Here is a 22,794-nt window from a genome sequence, read left to right as displayed (position 1 = left end):
CCAAGAAAATGCAACTACTGCAGAATGACTGTTGGTATTGTGACAGAAGATGAGACCCCTGGGTCAAAGGCACTCAACACTTCGGAGGAGCTGAGAATTCCAGTTTACAGATTGTGTGTATGACGTGGCTAGGTCAAAGCCTTATGGACACGTAGTTGCTGAGGTTGACAAGGAAGAAAAGATCATTCAAAACTGCAAAAACAAAATCTCAATTAAAACATGAAATGTTTGAAGCATGAATTATGAGTCATAAAGATGGAAATACTGTAGGTTGTCTATGTTTCAAAATCCTTGGGATCAACAAACTAAAATGGACAGGATACTCAACAAGGATGTCAACAATACTATTATTGGATACAATGCTGTGAATGACTGATGTCAATTCAATTTCATATGCAACCATTCAACATTACTGTCATTCAAGTTGATGGACGATCAACAGACGCCAGTGAATACAATATTAAAAGGTTTTATAATAACAGTCAAACAAAACTTGCAAACAAGCTTGTAACTGTGTTTAGGAAGATGGGAATACCAAAACATCTCATAATTCTGATGAGGAATCTCTACATTGATCAATGAACCAATGACAAAAAGAGTGGCTCCACATTGGCAAAGAAGTAAACAAGGCGGCATTCTGTCACCATTCCTGTTCAACTTGTATGTAAAACTTACACTGAGAAAAGACCTGAAGGCCCTTAAAATGATGGGACCTAAGCACAATATGAAAAAGAAGAAGTCAACGGAAAAAACCAATAACTTCATTATTGATGGGCAGATTTTGTCTTTTTAAATCAATTGTTAATAGCAAATTATATAGAAGTAAGGAAATATGACACAGACTAGCACTTGGCAAAAACCTTCAGATGCAACAATCTGTCTCTTCAAACAAAGATCACAAATGTCCTGAATATGGTTTTCTCTGTGATTCTTTATTAATTTGAAAGTTGGACAGTAAAAAAGCTGATGCTTTGGTGCTTGCTATGGCTTTTGAACATACTTTGGACTGCAGAGAAGACAAAAAAATGGATCCTTGACCAAATAAAAGCTAAACCTCTTATTCAAAGCCCAGTCAACTTTATCTTAAATAATAATAATAATAATTTCAATTCATTTTAATAAGTTTTCTAAGCGTTGTAACTCATCTGTAGTGGTTGGAGTTGCACCCAAGCAATCTTTTGATTCTTCTACGGTATGTCCCTCTGTTTCCCAAGTTTCCTGACAATTGTGTTGTGTGGATTGCAGTGTTTCTACTCCCATAATGTGGTCACTTGTTTTTTCTAGTGGCTTGAGTTTGGTTTTGATTTCTTAATTTCTAGGATTTTATTGTGCTGTTCCATTAATTCTTATTTTTCTTTCTTTTTTACTGGTTTGGTCTGTCACAACTGACTTCATCTAATAATATACAGTGGGGCCAAAAAGTATTTAGTCAGCCACTGATTGTGCAAGTTCTCCTACTTAGAAAGATGAGAGTGGTCTGTAATTTTCATCATAGGTACACTTCAACTATGAGAGACAAAATGAGAAAAAAAAATCCAGGAAATCACATTGTAGGATTTTTAAAGAATTTATTTGTAAATTATGCTGGAAAATAAGTATTTGGTCAATAACAAAAGTTCAACTCAATACTTTGTAACATAACTTTTGTTGGCAATGACAGAGGTCAAACGATTCCTGTAAGTCTTCACCAGGTTTGCACACACTGTAGCTGGTATTTTGGCCCATTCCTCCATGCAGATCTCCTCTAGAGCAGTGATGTTTTGGGGCTGTCGCTGGGCAACACGGACTCCACAAATTTTCTATGGGGTTGAGGTCTGGAGACTGGTTAGGCCACTCCAGGACCTTGAAATGCTTTTTACGGAGCCACTCCTTCATTGCCCGAGCGGTGTGTTTGGGATCATTGTCATGCTGGAAGACCCAGCCACGTTCCATCTTCAATGCTCTCACTGATGGAAGGAGGTTTTGGCTTAAAATCTCACGATACATGGCCCCGTTCATTCTTCCCTTAACACGGATCAGTCGTCCTGTCCCCTTTGCAGAAAAACAGCCCCAAAGCATGATGTTTCCACCCCCATGCTTCACAGAAGGTATGGTGTTCTTGGGTTCTTCTTCTTCCTCCAAACACGACGAGTTGAGTTTTTACCAAAAAGTTCCATTTTGGTTTCATCTGACCACATGATATTCTCCCAATCCTCTTCTGGATCATCCATATGCTCTCTGGCAAACTTCAGACGGGCCTGGACATGTACTGGCTTAAGCAGGGGGACACGCCTGGCACTGCAGGATTTGAGTCCCTCTCGGCGTAGTGTGTTACTGATGTAGCCTTTGTTACTTTGGTCCCAGCTCTCTGCAGGTATTCCTTAGGTCCCTCCGTGTAGTTCTGGGATTTTTGCTCACCGTTCTCATGATCATTTTGACCCCACGGGATGAGATCTTGACCCCAAGGGAGATTATCAATGGTCTTGTATGTCTTCCATTTTCTTACAATTGCTCCCACAGTTGATTTCTTCACACCAACCTGCTTGCCTATTGTAGATTCACTCTTCCCAGCCTGGTGCAGGTCTACAATTTTCTTCCTGGTGTTCTTCGACAGCTCTTTGGTCTTGGCCATGGTTGAGTTTGCAGTCTGACTGTTTGAGGCTGTGGACAGGTGTCTTTTATACAGATAACGAGGTCAAACAGGTGCCATTAATACAGGTAACGAGTGGAGGACAGAGGAGCTTCTTAAAGAAGAAGTTACAGGTCTGTGAGAGCCAGAAATCTTGCTTGTTTGTGTTTGACCAAATACTTATTTTCCAGCATAATTTACAAATAAATTCTTTAAAAATCCTACAATGTGATTTCCTGGATTTTTTTTTTCTCATTTTGTCTCTCATAGTTGAAGTGTACCTATGATGAAAATTACAGACCTCTCTCATCTTTCTAAGTAGGAGAACTTGCACAATCAGTGGCTGACTAAATACTTTTTGGCCCCACTGTATGGGAGGTTACACCCAGTCATGAGGCCCTAATCACCCCATGATACACCTACTGTATATAATATATAAGAGCATGGTGTGCTTTTGTGCATGAGCGTGAGAGAATGGAGGCTGTCCTCTTTTTTTCTTTTTCTTTTAGCTGCTCCCATATATAGGGGTTGCCACCATGGATCTGGTCCACATAGCAGAATTCGCAGATGCACTTCCTGATGCAATCCTGCTATTTCCATTTAGGTCTTGGACGGGCATTGAGAGCGCACTGACAAGTGCACCACCCAATAAATAGGCTGTTTAGGCTGACTGTCTCTGGCTGTAGAGTTATTACAATCTAAAATGTCAGGCTTTACTAATCTGACATTTGTCAAAAAGTAGGTCTTGACATTCAATAAAAGCTGGGCTATTTTTACCAAAAAATAAAATAAATCTTCCATTCAAGAGGGGTTATTCATTAAAAATATTTAGAGTTTAGGGCAGCATTAAGTTCAATATGGCCTAAAATGCCTATAAAATGCTGCTGAACGTAACAACCTTATAAAAAGTCTTGTGACTCTGCTTTATAAATATTTGTTGTGATGAATGAACGTGGAATTTATTTCCCATGTAATAAAGATGCTATTAAATAACTAACAGTAAATCAGAAAATAAACATACCTGTATGTACAAAATGTTAACAACTGAATTTAATAAAAAGGTAAAGGTAGGCTATTACTAACCTGACATTGTCATGCTTTTGGATGTAGATCTTGTGAAACATCATGTCTTCTTTCTTAGCATTGATGTCAGCCTTCATCTCCATAGCGACATGCCTTGGCAACACAGACAGCAACAAGCGTTCCTGAAAAGAATGTGTGAAAAATCGACAGAGAAAAAACACAGGGGAGAAAATATGGAGCGAGAGCAGAAAGCAGAGAAAAAAAGGCAGAAGAAAAAATGTTAAAAGATCTAGTTTCCTTCTAATCCCATTTTCTTAAGCTGGAATTTCTTTGTATTTCCTTTATATAAAATCTTTTTGTTCAATTATTGATTAAGAAAAACTTGTTGGACAGGATATCAAATTATTGCAAGGCGTCACATTTTCAAACACTCAGACATTCACTAGTCCACTCAGTTCTTTTCTCAATCACTTACCCACTCAATCATTTACAAACTTAATCACTATCTCACACCCATATGGGCAGTTTAGAGTAGGTGGTCAACAGTCTGCATTCTGTTGGGAGGTGGGAGGAAACAAGAAGGACAGAAAAATGTGGCCATATTAAGAACTTGACAAACTCCTTACAGACAGTGATTGTTTAAACCCATGTCCCCAGGGCACTTTAACTGAATAGCACCAAACTAGATACCTAAAGATACCTGATAAAGCAGTGTGTTACCTTGTTGGTTACATTCAACATTTATTCACTAATGTCTCTGCCACAACTGCTTCATCCTATCATTCGAAACAGGGTCACAGTGGGCCTGGCACAAACCAACAGTGGCAGTTTAAGATAGCAAATGTATTCTTATATTTTTAAGAGGTTGGAGAAAAGTACATGGATACAGGATTAACATGACATAGTTCTTACAAACAGTGACCAAAGCTAAAGTCCCCAGGATCCTGGAACTGGTCTATGGGGACTCTTGAACTGTGTGACACTTTTACATCAGGGCTTGTCCTTTAAGAACATTTAACTTGCTGTTCTTGTGTTAAAGGCCACTGTTATGCCAAAGGTGAACCATCTATCCATCTTCAGTAACATTCCTCAAAAATTTGGTGTACCTGGCAGCATCAATTTTCCCTTTAATCGTGACCAACTGAAGTTCCCAGTTCCCACTGAAGAGAAAAGAACCCTTCATAATGTTGCCATTAACACTGCTTCACCGCGCCAAAGTGGCACAGTGGGATACTCCACTAGCACACCAGCACCAAGATTCTGAACTCCTCGGTTCGAAACTTGGCGTTGCCACCAGTCGGCTGGGTGCCATCTAGTGGGTATAACTGGCAGTGCCTGCAGGGAGGGATGACCGGACTATGTGTGTGGGGTCGTCAAACACTGTGTAAGAACCATGATTAGCAGATATAGTGGCACCTGTGCAGAATGCATGGGTGAAAAAGGGTTCCGCTAAGGGCTGCACGTGGGTCGGAGGAGGCGTGAGCAGCAATACACCCACCTCGACTGCAATCAGGGATCCCCCAGCAGCAGAAGACAAATTGACTATGCTAAATTGGGAGAAAATGCATAAATAAAATAGAAAAGAAAAATAAAACACTGCTTTACACTAGGTATGGTGTCTTTTAATCTATGTTGGTTTTCGCCAAACAAAGTGAAAAAAAAATCTGCTCTGTTCCCATCTGACCATAAATCTGTTTGCCACACTGCATCAGACTCTTCCAAGTGTTCTTGCAAAGTGCAATGTGTAAAGCTTGTACAGAGACTGGCCAATCTCAGCTATAAAAGCATGTAAGTCCTTCAATGTTGCCACTGGCCTCTTATTAGCTTCCTTAATAAATTTCCTCCTGGCTCGATCATCCAGGGACAGCCAAAACTAAATCAGGTGTTGGTGGTGCCATACACTTTCCATTTCATAATAATGCTCCAATCAATACTTAGAGGGATACTTCACACTTTTATCCTGAAGCTCTTTCAAACTATGGTAAATTTGTTACCCTGTACTACTAGGAGTGGAGTGGCAGGTAGTGGCTAATTAGTTTTTGAAAAGTTTTCAAAAAAGTAGGGGAACTTTGTAAAGTGCATTAAAAAATGCTGTCCTTTTTTAATCATCTTGAACCTTTTAACCTGGTACAACGGATTCTTCAGAACTTGATATCCCTGGATAATTTATTTGAATTGGTGTTATACTATAATGAGTAAGTGTTCATATACATATACTGTATATATATACATATATGGGATGCATCGATACCATTTTTTCCCAACCGAGTACGAGTACATGTATTTTTGTACTTGCCGATACCGATACCGATACCAATACCTATTTAGAATACCGTTTTTTTTAAACAAAAACACACGTGAGAAGTGACGAGAAGTTTAATGATACCACGTCCAAAAATGCCCGTCAAGAAGTAGCGAGTGATCAAAGTGTTTGTGCGCTCACTGTGCTGACGTGATGAAATCAAGGAGGAAAAATAAATGAATCTGAGTGAATTTGGCAACACGAATAGCATGGATTGTTCTGTAGTGAATTGGAGGTTAATAAATATTTTTGCAATGTTGGTGTTTTGTTGTTATGTTTTGTAGAGAACGATCAGGTCAGAAATACTGTAAAACGTGTGTGTGCCGGTGTATTCTGATATAAACTACCCCCTGTCCCACCTGTTTACACTCCTCTCCTGTGTTTCCCCTCACACCGTATCCTGCGTTCTCATTGGCTGTTCGACATGTCACTCTTTCCCAGTCGCACATCTGAGATCAGATATCTGACGTTCTAGAAAACTCGAGCGCTCGGTGAGCCGGTCGGATAGAGTTGTTGGATAGTTCACACTTAGCGATCGAGAGCCGAGTTTTGATCGCCGAGCGAATGCCGAGTTGCTCCCGAGCCGGCAAATCTAGCGCCGACCTGTCGCCGAGCAAAAATCAGGGCAAAAATCGTGTAGTGTGAACTAGGCATAACGCAGCAACGTGCACTAGGCACACGGTATCGGATGTTTAGTATCAGAGCCTTGTTTGCGAGTACGAGTACAAGTTAATGAGCGCGGTATCGGGCAAATACCCGATACCAGTATCGGTACTCATGCATCTCTAATATATATATTAGGGCTGTAAAACGATTAAAATTTTTAATCGCGATTAATCTCAGAATTTCATATAGTTAATCGCGATTAATCGCATTAAAAAAAAAATCTGTGTAAATGTTATAGAAAACAAGGATTTTTAAGTGAAATGTTACCATTAAAATGGTGACCACATTTTATGCTAAATGTACTTATGTTAAAAACTGCTGGGACAAGAGAAAACTGTAAGGGAGTTTTATTCACTCACATACTAGGCAGTAATACTATCCAGCAGAGACCCTGGACTTCGTATATATGTCAGATTGTAGGTTAAAATTTCTCCATCAGCAAACATTGTAGATCAGCGGTGCTTTAGGTGGGATAAGGCGTAGTTATTGTAACAGACTTTTTTTGTGGTTGTATCGTGACAATGGTTTGATGGACGTTTCTACACGAAGTGTGTTTTAACCCTTTGGGGCTTCCATAGTTCATGGAATAGCATGCTTGGCTAGCGACTCTAGCTGTCTGCTATTCGGTACCGTAACAGAAAAAGTAATAAAAGTGTTCTGCTCCCGACAACTTGTGAATATACCGTGTATTTATTTCTTTATTAAGAAAGTGCTACGACGCTACGACGCTCGGTTACATTTAAGAAACGCTGTCTTAATGAGAGATGCCGTGCACGGTCAAGTCTCAACATAAACTACGGATGACTCGCAGAGCCAAATAGAATTTGCGTTAACGGCACAATTTTTTTTAATCGCGTTAAATTGAGATTGTGTTAATGCGTTATTATCACGTTAACTTCGACAGCCCTAATATAATATAATATATATATACTGTATATATACACTACCGGTCAAAAGTTTTAGAACACCCCAATTTTTCCAGTTTTTGGTTGAAATTTATGCAGTTTAATGTGTTATTGTACTCTAAAATGAAAGCATGGAAGAAAAAACAATTTAAGTTAAAAAAATAAATCATGAAATCAATTTATAAACCAAAATGTATTCTAAACTTTTGACTCATCAAAGTAGCCACCTTTGGCAAATATAACAGCTGAACACACTCGTGGCATTTTTTCTACAATGGAAACCAAATATTCTTCAGAAAGTTCTTCCCAACTCTGTTGCAGATATTCCCTTAAATGTGTGGCACTTTTTGGCTGCTTTGCTTTCACTCTTCTGTCCAGTTCATCCCAAACCAGCTCAATCAGGTTTAAGTCTGGAGACTGTGCTGGCCACTCCATGTTTTCAAGCTTACCATCTTGTTCTTTTTTCCTAAGGTAGTTCTGGCATAGCTTGGACTTATGTTTTAGGTCATTATCTTGCTGTAGGATGAACCCCTGACCAACTAGGCGCATACCAGAGGGTACTGCATGGTGCTGCAGAATGCTGTGGTAGCCGTTTTGGTTCAGGGTGCCTCTCACTCTGTACAAGTCACCGACCCTGGATCCAGAAAAACAGCCCAAACCATCACGCTTCCTCCTCCATGTTTGATAGTTGATGTCACACACTGAGGAACCATCCTTTCGCCTACTCTACGGCGTACAAAAATCCTGCGTGATAAACCAAAGATTTAAATTTTTGATTCATCAGTCCATAACACCTTCTTCCAGTCTTCAATAGTCTATTGGCGGTGTTTCATGGCCCACACAAGCCTCTTTTTCTTATTCTGACAACTTAGCAATGGCTTTCTTGCTGCAACTCGACTTGTCAAACCTGCAACTCAAAGTCTTCTCTTCACCGTTGAAACTGAGACTTGCTTACTACGACCACTATTAAGCTGTGCTTAAAGCTGTTGTCCTGTGAGCCATCTATCACGCAAGCTGTTGACTCTCAGAAACTTGTCTTCTGATTCTGTTGTGGCTTTGGGTCTGCCAGACCTCTTCCTGTCAGAGTTTCCCCCAGTTTCTGAGTGCCTTTTGATGGTGAAGGAAACTGTACTCACTAGGGCTGGGTATTGCCACTAATTTCCTGGATCGATTCGATTCCGATTCACAAGGTCCCGATTCGATTCGATCTTCGATTTGATTTTCGATTCAATTTCGATTCAACACATTTAGGCATATTTGAGTTACATTAACAGGTTTTGTTTAAATATGTACAGATGTTCACAGAACAAATGTGATAACTGTACAAAGAACATTTATTATTAAAAATATTTGTTTTTACATAAATAATTAATCCAAAACAAAAAACAGTAACATTAATTTTTTTATTATTATTATTTTATATGTCTGACACGCTACAACAGTGTACATGTAATGTAAACATACACCTGGCTGTTGCACAGCTTATGCCAAGTTCACACTATACGACTTTCTGATTTGCCGGTCCGGGTCGCTGTACAGTTCACACTGCACGACTAATCGGTGATAGGGGGTTTCACACTACACCATCTATCACCAGGAAGAATCTCAGATGAGTCTGTCTGCTCTCCCAAACTACTGTAACCGAGTGTCTTAGTAATGCACTGGATTAATAAAGGAACAAATACACGGCACATAACAGATCGTCGGGAGCATAAAACTTTATTCACCTTCTCTGTTATGGTACAGAACAGACGCGCGCTAGAGTCAGCACGTTAGCCGAACATGGAGCTTCTGCCATGCTGAACTGATGTGCAGGTCAGATCTCGTTGCACGAAAAAACAGCGGCTGGTCACGCGAGATTAAAAGAGGTAACAGATCTCCGTGCACACCGTAAAAAGGGGCGTATTTAAAAGATCGATCTCGCGTTTATATGAATCGATATCGGATCATTCAAATAAAGATCGATTCAAATCGAAAAATCGATTTTATAAACCCACCCCTAGTACTCACTGACACCTTGACTTTCTTCGCAATTTCTCTATAGGAAAGACCTACATTTTTAAGTGTTATGATGGCCGGTCTGTCTTCCATTGTTAATTGCCTTTTTCTTGCCATTTTTATAGCAACACAATACTTTCTGCAGTACAATACTGTTCAAATGATACTCACAAGGGTATGGTACCACAGTGTGTTCCAACACAACTTTTATGCAGACAGAGGGGGTTGTAAGTAATCAAGAAAAGTTGGAACACCCATAGGAATTGGTAGCACCAGCTTTCAAGGCTTGATCAACCTCCACTGCTGCAGAACAGCTTCTTGTTCCCTGAAAAAGGGCTTTTTGTATAATTCTGAAATGTACATTATTTTTCAGTTTTGGGTAACCTTAAATTTTTTTTAAACCTCTGGCAGTTTAGCACTTACCTTTGTACCATTCCAAGCTATTCATTGGACTTGAACTGCATGAGTTTCAATAAAAAAACTGGAAAAATTGGGGTGTTCTAAAACTTTTGACCGGTAGTGTATATATACACAGTCATGTGAAAAAGTTAGGACACCCCATTAAAACCTTTGTCTTTTTGAACATATTTAAACATATGAACATTTGAGCTTCATTTGAACAGTACTAAGAGATGGAGCTTATATAACTAAATAAAAAAAATTAAAAAATTACTTCTAAACACAAGTTGTAAAATGTAATGAACAAAAATGGAAAATTATTGTGAGGAAAAAGTTAAGACACCCCCACATTTATTACGACTTAAAATGTCTAAAATTAAAATAAGGTACACAACATCAGCTGCAATGATTAGACCATCGTTAGAGGACACTGGAGTTTTATTTAAACCTCAGACATTAGTTTGGTTTGCTCTTGATTGTTGAAGTGAGTGGTATCACCATGGTGAGATCTAAAGAGCTCTCTGAGGCCTTCAGAAAGAAGGTTGTAGATGCATATGAGTCTGGGAAGGGATTTAAAAAGATCTCAAAACAATTAGAAATCAGCCATTTAACTGTCAGGAAAATAATTTACAAGTGGAGAACATTTAAAACAACTGCCAACATAGCCAGGTCAGGCCATCCTAGCAAGTTCAGCCCAAGAGCAGACCGCAAGATGTGTAAAGAAGTCTCCAATAATCCTACAATGTCATCCTGGGACCTACAGCTAGCTCTTGCCACAGTTGATGTCAAGGTACATGCATCTACCATCAGAAAGAGACTGCACAAGTTTGATTTTCATGGGAGGTGTGCAGGGAGGAAACCCTTGCTGTCAAAAAAAAACATCAGGGCAAGACTAAAGTTTACCAGAGAACAGCTAGACAAAGACCAGGACTTCTGGAACAATGTGCCTTGGACAGATGAATCCAAAGTCGAATAATTTAAACACAGTAATAGAAGACATGTTTGGCACAAACCAAACACAGCATTTGAGCACAAGAACCTCATACCAACTCTAAAGCATGAAGGTGGAAATGTCATGGTTTGGGGCTGCTTTGCAGGGTCTGGCAAGCTCTCCATTATAGAATCCACGATGAATGCTTCACTGTATCAGAGGGTGCTTGAGGAAAATGTAAGACCATCTGTCCAAAAACTAAAGTGGAAGCGGAGGTGGACCACGCAGCATGACAACGACCCAATACATTCCAGTAAATCCACAAAGGAATGGCTCAAAAGAAAGAAATGGAGAGTTCTGAAATGACCAAGCCAAAGCCTTTTAATCCTAATGAGATGCTGTGGGGTGATTTGAAACAGGCTGTACATGCAAGAAACCCCTCAAACCTCACACAGCTGAAGAAATTCTGCATGGATAAGTGGGAAATACTTTCTCCCAGTCGATGTCAGAGACGGTAGATGGTTATAGGAAATGTCTAATTGAGGTTATTTCAGCCAAAGGGGGTGTCCTAACTTTTTCCTCATAATACATTTCCATGTTCGTTCATTACATTTCACAACTTGTGTTTAAAAGTAAGTTCTTCAGTTTTATTTGTTTAGTTATATAAGCTTCATCTCTCAGTACTGTTCAAATGAAGCTCAAATGCCCATATGTTTAAATATGTTCAAAAAGACAAAGGTTCTCATGGGGTGTCCTAACTTTTTCACATGACTGTATATATACAGGGGTTGGACAAAATAACTGAAACACCTGGTTTTAGACCACAATAATTTATTAGTATGGTGTAGGGCCTCCTTTTGCGGCCAATACAGCGTCAATTCGTCTTGGAGATGACATATACAAGTCCTGCACAGTGGTCAGAGGGATTTTAAGCCATTCTTCTTGCAGGATAGTGGCCAGGTCACTACGTGATGCTGGTGGAGGAAAACGTTTCCTGACTCGCTTCTCCAAAACACCCCAAAGTGGCTCAAAAATATTTAGATCTGGTGACTGTGCAGGCCATGGGAGATGTTCAACTTCACTTTCATGTTCATCAAACCAATCTTTCACCAGTCTTGCTGTGTGTATTGGTGCATTGTCATCCTGATACACGGCACCGCCATTGGATGCACATGGTCCTCCAGAATGGTTCGGTAGTCCTTGGCAGTGACGCGCCCATCTAGCACAAGTATTGGGCCAAGGAAATGCCATGATATGGCAGCCCAAACCATCACTGATCCACCCCCATGCTTCACTCTGGGCATGCAACAGTCTGGGTGGTACGCTTCTTTGGGGATTCTCCACACCGTAACTCTCCCGGATGTGGGGAAAACAGTAAAGGTGGACTCATCAGAGAACAATACATGTTTCACATTGTCCACAGCCCAAGATTTGCGCTCCTTGCACCATTGAAACCGACGTTTGGCATTGGCACGAGTGACCAAAGGTTTGGCTATAGCAGCCCGGCCGTGTATATTGACCCTGTGGAGCTCCCGACGGACAGTTCTGGTGGAAACAGGAGAGTTGAGGTGCACATTTAATTCTGCCGTGATTTGGGCAGCCGTGGTTTTATGTTTTTTGGATACAATCCAGGTTAGCACCCGAACATCCCTTTCAGACAGCTTCCTCTTGCGTCCACAGTTAATCCTGTTGGATGTGGTTTGTCCTTCTTGGTGGTATGCTGACATTACCCTGGATACCGTGGCTCTTGATACATCACAAAGACTTGCTGTCTTGGTCACAGATGCGCCAGCAAGACGTGCACCAACAATTTGTCCTCTTTTGAACTCTGGTATGTCACCCATAATGTTGTGTGCATTGCAATATTTTGAGCAAAACTGTGCTCTTACCCTGCTAATTGAACCTTCACACTCTGCTCTTACTGGTGCAATGTGCAATTAATGAAGATTGGCCACCAGACTGGTCCAATTTAGCCATGAAACCTACCACACTAAAATGACAGGTGTTTCAGTTATTTTGTCCAACCCCTGTATATATACTGTATATATATACAGTATATATATATATATATACAGTGGGGTCAAAAAGTATTTAGTCAGCCACTGATTGTGCAGGTTCTCCTACTTAGAAAGATGAGAGAGGTCTGTAATTTTCATCATAGGTACACTTCAACTATGAGAGACAAAATGAGAAAAAAAAATCCAGGAAATCACATTGTAGGATTTTTAAAGAATTTATTTGTAAATTATGCTGGAAAATAAGTATTTGGTCAATAACAAACAAGCAAGATTTCTGGCTCTCACAGACCTGTAACTTCTTCTTTAAGAAGCTCTTCTGTCCTCCACTCGTTACCTGTATTAATGGCACCTGTGTGACCTCGTTATCTGTATAAAAGACACCTGTCCACAGCCTCAAACAGTCAGACTCCAAACTCAACCATGGCCAAGACCAAAGAGCTGTCGAAAGACACCAGGAAGAAAATTGTAGACCTGCACCAGGCTGGGAAGAGTGAATCTACAATAGGCAAGCAGGTTGGTGTGAATAAATCAACTGTGGGAGCAATTGTAAGAAAATGGAAGACATACAAGACCATTGATGATCTCCCTTGGGGTCAAGATCTCATCCCGTGGGGTCAAAATGATCATGAGAACGGTGAGCAAAAATCCCAGAACTACTCGGAGGGACCTGATGAATGACCTGCAGAGAGCTGGGACCAAAGTAACAAAGGCTACCATCAGTAACACACTACGCCGAGAGGGACTCAAATCCTGCAGTGCCAGGTGTGTCGCCCTGCTTAAGCCAGTACATGTCCAGGCCCGTCTGATGTTTGCCAGAGAGCATATGGATGATCCAGAAGAGGATTGGGAGAATATCATGTGGTCAGATGAAACCAAAATGGAACTTTTTGGTAAAAACTCAACTCGTCGTGTTTGGAGGAAGAAGAAAAACCCAAGAACACCATACCTACTGTGAAGCATGGGGGTGGAAACATCATGCTTTGGGGCTGTTTTTCTGCAAAGGGGACAGGACGACTGATCCGTGTTAAGGGAAGAATGAACGGGGCCATGTATCGTGAGATTTTAAGCCAAAACCTCCTTCCATCAGTGAGAGCATTGAAGATGGAACGTGGCTGGGTCTTCCAGCATGACAATGATCCCAAACACACCGCTCGGGCAACGAAGGAGTGGCTCCGTAAAAAGCATTTCAAGGTCCTGGAGTGGCCTGGCCAGTCTCCAGACCTCAACCCCATAAAAAATTTGTGGAGTCCGTGTTGCCCAGCGACAGCCCCAAAACATCACTGCTCTAGAGGAGATCTGCATGGAGGAATGGGCCAAAATACCAGCTACAGTGTGTGCAAACCTGGTGAAGACTTACAGGAAACGTTTGACCTCTGTCATTGCCAACAAAGGTTATGTTACAAAGTATTGAGTTGAACTTTTGTTATTGACCAAATACTTATTTTCCAGCATAATTTACAAATAAATTCTTTAAAAATCCTACAATGTGATTTCCTGGATTTTTTTTTCTCATTTTGTCTCTCATAGTTGAAGTGTACCTATGATGAAAATTACAGACCTCTCTCATCTTTCTAAGTAGGAGAACCTGCACAATCAGTGGCTGACTAAATACTTTTTGGCCCCACTGTATATATACAGTATATATATATATATATATATATATATATATACAGTGCCTTGCAAAAGTATTCAGCCCCCTTGAACTTTTCAACCTTTTGCCACATTTCAGGCTTCAAACATAACGATATGAAATTGTAATTTTTTGTGAAGAATCAACAACAAGTGGGACACAATCGTGAAGTGGAACGAAATGTATTGGATATTTTAAACTTTTTTTAGAAATAAAAAACTGAAAAGTGGGGCGTGCAATATTATTCAGCCCCCTTGCGTTAATACTTTGTAGCGCCACCTTTTGCTGCGATTACAGCTGCAAGTCGCTTGGGGTATGTCTCTATTAGTTTTGCACATCGAGAGACAGAAATTTTTGCCCATTCTTCCTTGCAAAACAGCTCGAGCTCAGTGAGGTTGGATGGAGAGCGTTTGTGAACAGCAGTTTTCAGCTCTTTCCACAGATTCTCGATGGGATTCAGGTCTGGACTTTGACTTGGCCATTCTAACACCTGGATACGTTTATTTGTGAACCATTCCATTGTAGATTTTGCTTTATGTTTTGGATCATTGTCTTGTTGGAAGATAAATCTCCGTCCCAGTCTCAGGTCTTTTGCAGACTGCAACAGGTTTTCTTCCAGAATGGTCCTGTATTTGGCTCCATCCATCTTCCCATCAATTTTAACCATCTTCCCTGTCCCTGCTGAAGAAAAGCAGGCCCAAACCATGATGCTGCCACCACCATGTTTGACAGTGGGGATGGTGTGTTCAGGGTGATGAGCTGTGTTGCTTTTACGCCAAACATAACGTTTTGCATTGTGGCCAAAAAGTTCGATTTTGGTTTCATCTGACCAGAGCACCTTCTTCCACATGTTTGGTGTGTCTCCCAGGTGACTTATTTATAGATATCTTTGAGAAATGGCTTTCTTCTTGCCACTCTTCCATAAAGGCCAGATTTGTGCAGTGTACGACTGATTGTGTCCTATGGACAGAGTCTCCCACCTCAGCTGTAGATCTCTGCAGTTCATTCAGAGTGATCATGGGCCTCTTGGCTGCATCCCTGATCAGTCTTCTCCTTGTTTGAGCTGAAAGTTTAGAGGGACGGCCGGGTCTTGGTAGATTTGCAGTGGTCTGATACTCCTTCCATTTCAATATGATCGCTTGCACAGTGCTCCTTGAGATGTTTAAAGCTTGGGAAATCTTTTTGTATCCAAATCCGGCTTTAAACTTCTCCACAACAGTATCTCGGACCTGCCTGGTGTGTTCCTTGGTCTTCATGATGCTCTCTGCGCTTTAAACAGAACTCTGAGACTGTCACAGAGCAGGTGCATTTATACGGAGACTTGATTACACACAGGTGGATTCTATTTATCACCATCAGTCATTTAGGTCAACATTGGATCATTCAGAGATCCTCACTGAACTTCTGGAGTGAGTTTGCTGCACTGAAAGTAAAGGGGCTGAATAATATTGCACGCCCCACTTTTTAGTTTTTTATTTCTAAAAAAAGTTTAAAATATCCAATAAATTTCGTTCCACTTCACGATTGTGTCCCACTTGTTGTTGATTCTTCACAAAAAATTACAATTTCATATCGTTATGTTTGAAGCCTGAAATGTGGCAAAAGGTTGAAAAGTTCAAGGGGGCTGAATACTTTTGCAAGGCACTGTATATATGTATATTTCTCGACCACCATGGCCAAGACCAAAGAGCTATCAAAGGACGTCAGGGACAAGATTGTAGACCTGCACAAGGCTGGAATGGGCTACAAGACCATCAGCAAGAAGCTTGGTGAGAAAGAGACCACTGTTGGCGCGATAATTCGAAAATGGAAGAAATACAAGATCACAGTCAATCGCCCTCGCTCTGGAGCTCCATGCAAGATCTCACCTCGTGGGGTAAGAATGATTCTGAGAAAGGTGAGGTCAGCCCAGAATTACACGGAAGGAGCTTGTCAATGATCTTGATATTCTGTCTCTCTCTGTTAAAATAAACCTTCCATAAAAATTATAGACTGTTCAAGTCTTTGTAAGGGGGTAAACTTACAAAATCAGCAGGGGATCAAATACTTATTTTCCCCACTGTATGTGTGTGTGTGTGTGTGTGTGTGTGTGTTTCACTGTAAAATCAAATAATCAAATGAAATAGTGAATGAATGAATTCCCATTAAGCATGGGAAGCCCTCGGCATGGCTGACCTGCTGCTGGTTTTCCCTCTGTAAGTGCAGCCGGGCCTGAATGTAACCCCTTGTTTCTTGGAAGGCCTGTCTCTGGGACACTTCAGCTGGGTAATGTGTGCAAATCCCAATGATGTTGGTGCACAGGAAGATCAGCACGTTCGCACTCAGCTAAGAGACAGATAGAGTATAAGGCAGTAGGGTAAGAAGAGAACAAAAACAAGACCAGAGGGAATAACAGGGTTAAATACTTTCCAGTGGAAACACAGCTTCTTTTAGAGCAACTAAACACTCACTAGCATTAATCTGAGATTTTATCTACTACACTCCTGAGGCTTGGTCTATCACAGTGTGGGAAAAAGAGCCAACCTTTGACCTGAAGAGGCCACTTCCTGTAAAGCTGGGATACCAATTTAGAGCTAAATTTGAAACCCTGAAAAACTTGAAAGTTAAACTTGATGGAAAGTCTGTACTGTGGCTTTGTGTGGTTCAAAAAAGAGGGCGAGGGACTGGTGTTATACCACACTGCTTACTGAACATCATTTTAGTCATGTAGGAAACACACATGATTAAATGCCCAAAGTTAAAAACAATATGATTAAATCACAACATACTGTATGTCATTCCAGACACAGGTGCAAAATAGTGTTTGTGAACCCTGAATTAAATAAAATATTAACAGAATGTGGTCCTTATAATAGACATTCTGTGCAACCTGAACAACCATAATTTCTTTGCAAAACATTGTAACATCCTCCTTGGTTTCCCCTCTAGCGTACATGTCAACCCTACATGTGTGCTCTTTTCTCATGTCCTGTCTGTGTTCGGTTTGTGATCTGTACTATGATTACTAGAGATGGGACGATCGATCGGCTACGAATCGGTATCGGACGATTTTTAATCAAAATATGCTATCGGCGATCGGCGATATTTCCTAAAAGTAGCCGATCCGATCGTGTGATATATAAAGACCATGTTAAGTTAACAGCTCAGTGGATTGATCCAGACTTTGAGCTACGAAGCACCAACCATCACATCACCATTCATCAACAATCGTAAAGAAACCATCGTGAAAGCTCTTACGATGTAATTTTGCTGATTGTAATATTTACTTTAAAAAGATAATTCAACCCGGTCACATCTGAGTCGATTCTATCAGCACGTTATATAAACTCCTGGTTCACTTTGGTAAATCGTAAGCGGTTCTTACTTGTGATGTAGATGAGAACAGAAGACGTTACAGAGCCAATCCGAGGCAAAAGTTTATTCATTACCAAATTCGTTAGTTCAGGATCATCTGCTGAACTTTTAGAAAACTTTTAGCTCCTTAGACGGAACGAGTCTGACTCGGTTACAGATCTGTGGTAATAGCAGTTTAATTAAGCTTTTTAATTAAGCTTTTTAATGTAAGAGAGTCACACAAAATGTTCTGTAGTAGCTGGTGTTTATTTAAAACCACGACATTTAATTAATAACAGTAAACACGGAGAGATAACAGAAGAGAAACTTACGCTTCACATAAAAACGAATCAACTCATGAATCAATGAATCACTTATAGCGATACTGCAAACAAAGAGTCTCTTCTAAAGGCACACACACACACAGTGCGCGCGCGCTGCTCTGGTTTATCTTTACTGTGAGGCTCTTTTTAAGTTTATTTACTGCTAATCCCCCCCCCCCCCGATCGGAATCGGCTATCGGCCGATGTCCCTGCAAGGAGATCTGAGATCGGAATCGGTGCCAAAAACCCAGATCGGTCCATCTCTAATGATTACTCCTTGTATACACCTGTTCACCTGCTGACTTATTGATTAGTGCCTGGATAAGTACAATTAGTGTGTGCTGCTGTTTTATTTCGAGGACATTGTTTTTAATCCTCCTTCCTAGTTCATGTTTCTCTGTTACATGTTTATCTTAGTTCATGTTCTAGTTAGCGTTACTGATCCGCATTCTTTAGTTGTGCTCATTTTTTGCATCCTGTTTTCGTGTCCCTTTGTGTAATGACCTCCTGGTTTTGACCTGTGCCTGTTTCTTATATTATGATTAAGAGTTTTGCCAACGATAATTCTGTCTGCCTGTAAACTGATCCATGCTATAGATTTTGACCATGTTTCTTCGATAAACCCAAATAAAGAGTTTTCTGATGTTATGCACTTGTGTCCTGCCCCCTCTGTCCATCCCGTGTTACTCACAATCATTTGCAAGCTTTCAAATATAAAAATATTTTTTAAAATATATAAAGTTTTGATTTTGAGAATAAAGTCGTATAAGTTTCAATGTCGAGATAAAAGTCGAAATATTATGAGAATAAAGTCAAAATATTATAAGAATAAAGTCAAAATTATTTTGAGATTAAAATCAAAATGATTATGAGAATAAAGTCGAAATATTATGGCCAAAGAGCGATATGTGCAGCCGTCGTAGTTTTGTCAGTTCAGAGAAGCACGGGTCTCAGTGCCTGGATCGGCACGCAAGCGCTAAGGGCAGCCTCCAATGTTACTGTGGTTATCCAATAACCCGCGATTACTTTTGGGTTGTTGTTTGTATTGTACGCTTCCATTCACATGACATGATGACTAAACCCATCAGTGCAACCATTTATAGCAATGCCATACGGCTTTAGTTTATCATACGAGTCCATAAGGCTGGGTTAAAGTACTGGCGACGACGCAGACGCCAAGTGCACCGGTGGCGCACGTTTTTCTAAATAAACACAGTTCATTACAAAGCAGTTTCATCATCCTTACGCTAATAACAAACTGGTGCTTATGTGGCAGGAGAGTTCTTCATTTGTGAAACCGATATTAAAGTATAACTTTACCAAATTATGAACATCCCTCATTTAACACAAGGAGGTTGCTACGGCCATAATATTTCGACTTTATTCTCGAAATCATTTAGACTTTAATCTCGTAATCATTTCAACTTTAATCTCGAAATCATTTCAACTTTAATCTCGTAATCATTTCAACTTTAATCTCGAAATCATTTCAACTTTAATCTCGAAATCATTTCAACTTTAATCTCGAAATCATTTCAACTTTAATCTCGAAATCATTTCAACTTTAATCTCGTAATCATTTCGACTTTAATCTCGTAATCATTTCAACTTTAATCTCGAAATCATTTCGACTTTAATCATGTTATAATTTCAACTTTAATCTCAAAATCATTTCGACTTTAATCTCGTAATCATTTCAACTTTAATCTCGTAATCATTTCAACTTTAATCTCGTAATCATTTCAACTTTAATCTCGAAATCATTTCGACTTTAATCTCGTAATCATTTCAACTTTAATCTCGAAATCGAAATTTATGCAACTTTATTCTCAAAATCGAAACTTAAAAAATATTTTTCTTTAAAGTGGCCCTAATGTGCCATCATAGATTTCTAATATTATCTTGGGACAACTTACATTTGGAGATTTTGGAAAATATAAGCATTCTGCCTTTATTAAACACATTATTTTTGTTTAGCTAAGGCAAAATGTGTTTCTCAATTATAAAGACAAGAATACATTTTTACATGTCATTTTTGTTTCATCGTGACTGATGTGGAAATACAATTTTTATTTCTACATAAACTGATTGTGCACCCTTTATGAGTTAATGATTAATAAAACTACATTTTGCATTAGTACATTTGCATTGGACAGAAGTTCCCTCCATTACAAAATAAAATAACAAGCCAAAATCCACAATGCATTGCCTTATTGTCTCCCACCCCTATTTTCAATGTTTATCTTAGCACATTCAAATGAGCCAAACACTGCCTTGGTAACACCTCAAATATCGCTGAGCTATTTACTAATTTGTAAAAATGAAACAAGCCATTTTCTATGGCTCATTTAATCATTAAGCAATACCTATTTTAAGACATTTCTATAAATAAAAATTTAACTTTAAAGGAAAAAAGAAAGGCATTCATAACTACTCTACAATGCATTACATGTCATTGTTTCCCGGAAAACATGAACTGAGTGTGTTGTTTGTATGTCAGACCCCCTTGGTTCCAGAAGCACATGGACTCAGTGTTTGTTTGTGTTACACGCCCCTCTGTCTCCACCCCATCCCTCTGATTCATCCCCAAGTTCATGACTGTTCCTCATGTTTCAGTTATTATCCGGTGAATAAAGTACACTTGTGTTCTGCCCTGTTTTGTCAGCTGTTGTAGATGCTGCTATCCTTAAATAGCTACTCTGTGTGGCTGTTTAAAATTCATGTGCCATGGCCATAGTTTAGTGCTGGTCTCAGTTTAGCCATAGCTTAGCCCTTGTCATAGTTTAGCCTGTCTTGTCCTTGTATCACCCAACGGTTTGTTTTTTGTTAGCGTTACCAACTAGATTAGTGATTAGGATAGTTTAGGGATCTGCTCTGTGTATGTTGAGATTAGCATTAGCATAGTTAGCATTAGTGTAGTGTTAGCAATTTAGCACAGGGGTTTGTTTGTTGTCCATTGTGTAATTCTGCCATGTTTGTAGTGTATTCTTAGTTTGTGCCTAGTTTTGTTATGTTTTCTTTAAGTGATCTTTGATCATGTCTGTTTGATACTTGTGGTTCCTTGTTTGGTCTTGTTATTTGTAAAATAAAACTATGTTAATGCCTTAGTGATTGTGTCCTGTTTCCTTCCCTAGACAGGTGTTACACTACATTTCTAATAATTTACACTTCAAACCCCATTACATGTATCAAATGTACAAGGAATCCCTCAGGGGTGTATTTTGGAATGTCTAAAGGGACTGGCAACAATTGAGAGGGAACTAAATAAACAAACGATATAACAGCAAATCAAACACAACACAGCCTTGTATTACCACCAGACCAGTGCAAAATATAAAATGCAAACTATCTTGTCACATCACAGAATGTCGACTGTTAAATGAAAAAATTTTTTTTTTCAAACTGTTGGTCATCTTGATTCACAGACAGAGTTGGTCAGTAACAAAATACAAAGATACAAAAAAAAAATCAGAATACATACAAATACAAAAATAACGTGTTTGTATTCAGTGATGCATTATGCCAATGACATAGCTTATTTGCACATCTGTAAAGGCACCATTAATACACAAACATATGCATTTTGTAACAAACTCAAAGTCTCATCATGCTTAGCATGCATCATCACCTGATTTTCCATTTAGAAACATGCTCCCACTTCATGGACCCCTAAACACAGTATTGCACTTTTCCCCATGTGCTCTCACTTGTCATTTACAAGTTTACGTTCTGAGTAAGCATAAGGTTTAGTTTCTGTTAGTTTAGTGTTTAGCATAAGGTATAATATAGCATAGCTTTGTTATTAGCATTTAGTGTAGCTTTGTGTTGCTTGTGTACACAAGGATTGTTTTAAGCATTTAGCACATGCAGGGTTTTCTTACAGTTCTAGTTCTGGTGGTGGTTTTGTATTTACTATTTGTATGTTTGTGTGTAATATTCACTACAGTAAATATAGCTGCACTAGTGTTCAGTATCCGTTTTCCAGTGTCTCCTTTGTTTTACATTTTGGATAAACATATGCTGCCATGTCAGGGACAGTTCTGCATTTTTGTGAGATAATGCCAAGCCACATTCAACTAATTTTACAACAGTTTGGCAAAATAGAGTGCAAGTTCTAGACTAGACTGTCTGCAGTCCAGATCTGTCTCCTATTTAAACTGCCTTTTACAAATTAAATGTAAGATGGCTGAAAAGTGAGGCTGTCAAAGCTGATTTACCACCTAATTGTTTCTGGACCCAAGTGCAGTGGCTGAACAGAATCAGAATAAAAAAGCCAAGGGAATAAATGTCAGCCACACCACACATACAATTGCTGACAAAAACAAAAAGTGAAATGGAATTCAATTTTCTAAGGCAGGATTTAATAAGCTTTTGTAGAGGCTGAGTTGGATAAGCTACTCTACAGTGTGAGCTAGCTAGCTCACAGGAAAAAGGCTAAGTCTTAACAGTGAAACATATTTGAAAAACAACTAACTACAAATAAGTAGGCAAGAGTGCAAAGACAGAACTGCAATCGGTCAAGATGCAGCAGCTACTCAATCAAGCAACGTGCCATGACACGACTGCAGACCAGATATTCTCCCTTGGTAATTCTTGGAGCTTTTAGTGTGCTTTAAGTGATTAAAGAACAACTTTAGATAGTTCTCAGAATAATAAAT

The 22,794-nt window shown here is 39.6% G+C and overlaps 1 protein-coding gene across 1 annotated transcript in view; it reads right to left on the bottom strand.

Annotated features, from left to right (window-relative positions):
• Nucleotides 1–22,794, bottom strand: part of adcy6a (adenylate cyclase 6a) — a 122,814-nt gene that overhangs the window by 35,880 nt on the left and 64,140 nt on the right. The window contains exons 3-4 of the mRNA XM_063015127.1: nt 16,656–16,805; nt 3,692–3,813 (exon numbers count right to left, since the gene is read on the bottom strand). Of these exons, the coding sequence (XP_062871197.1) occupies nt 3,692–3,813; nt 16,656–16,805 (272 nt within the window). The remainder of the gene's footprint in view (nt 1–3,691; nt 3,814–16,655; nt 16,806–22,794) is intronic.

This window comes from Trichomycterus rosablanca, chromosome 19, assembly GCF_030014385.1.
Source record: "Trichomycterus rosablanca isolate fTriRos1 chromosome 19, fTriRos1.hap1, whole genome shotgun sequence".
In the NCBI taxonomy this organism is placed as follows: Eukaryota; Metazoa; Chordata; class Actinopteri; order Siluriformes; family Trichomycteridae; genus Trichomycterus; species Trichomycterus rosablanca.
This window is presented reverse-complemented; position numbering and strand designations above follow the sequence as displayed.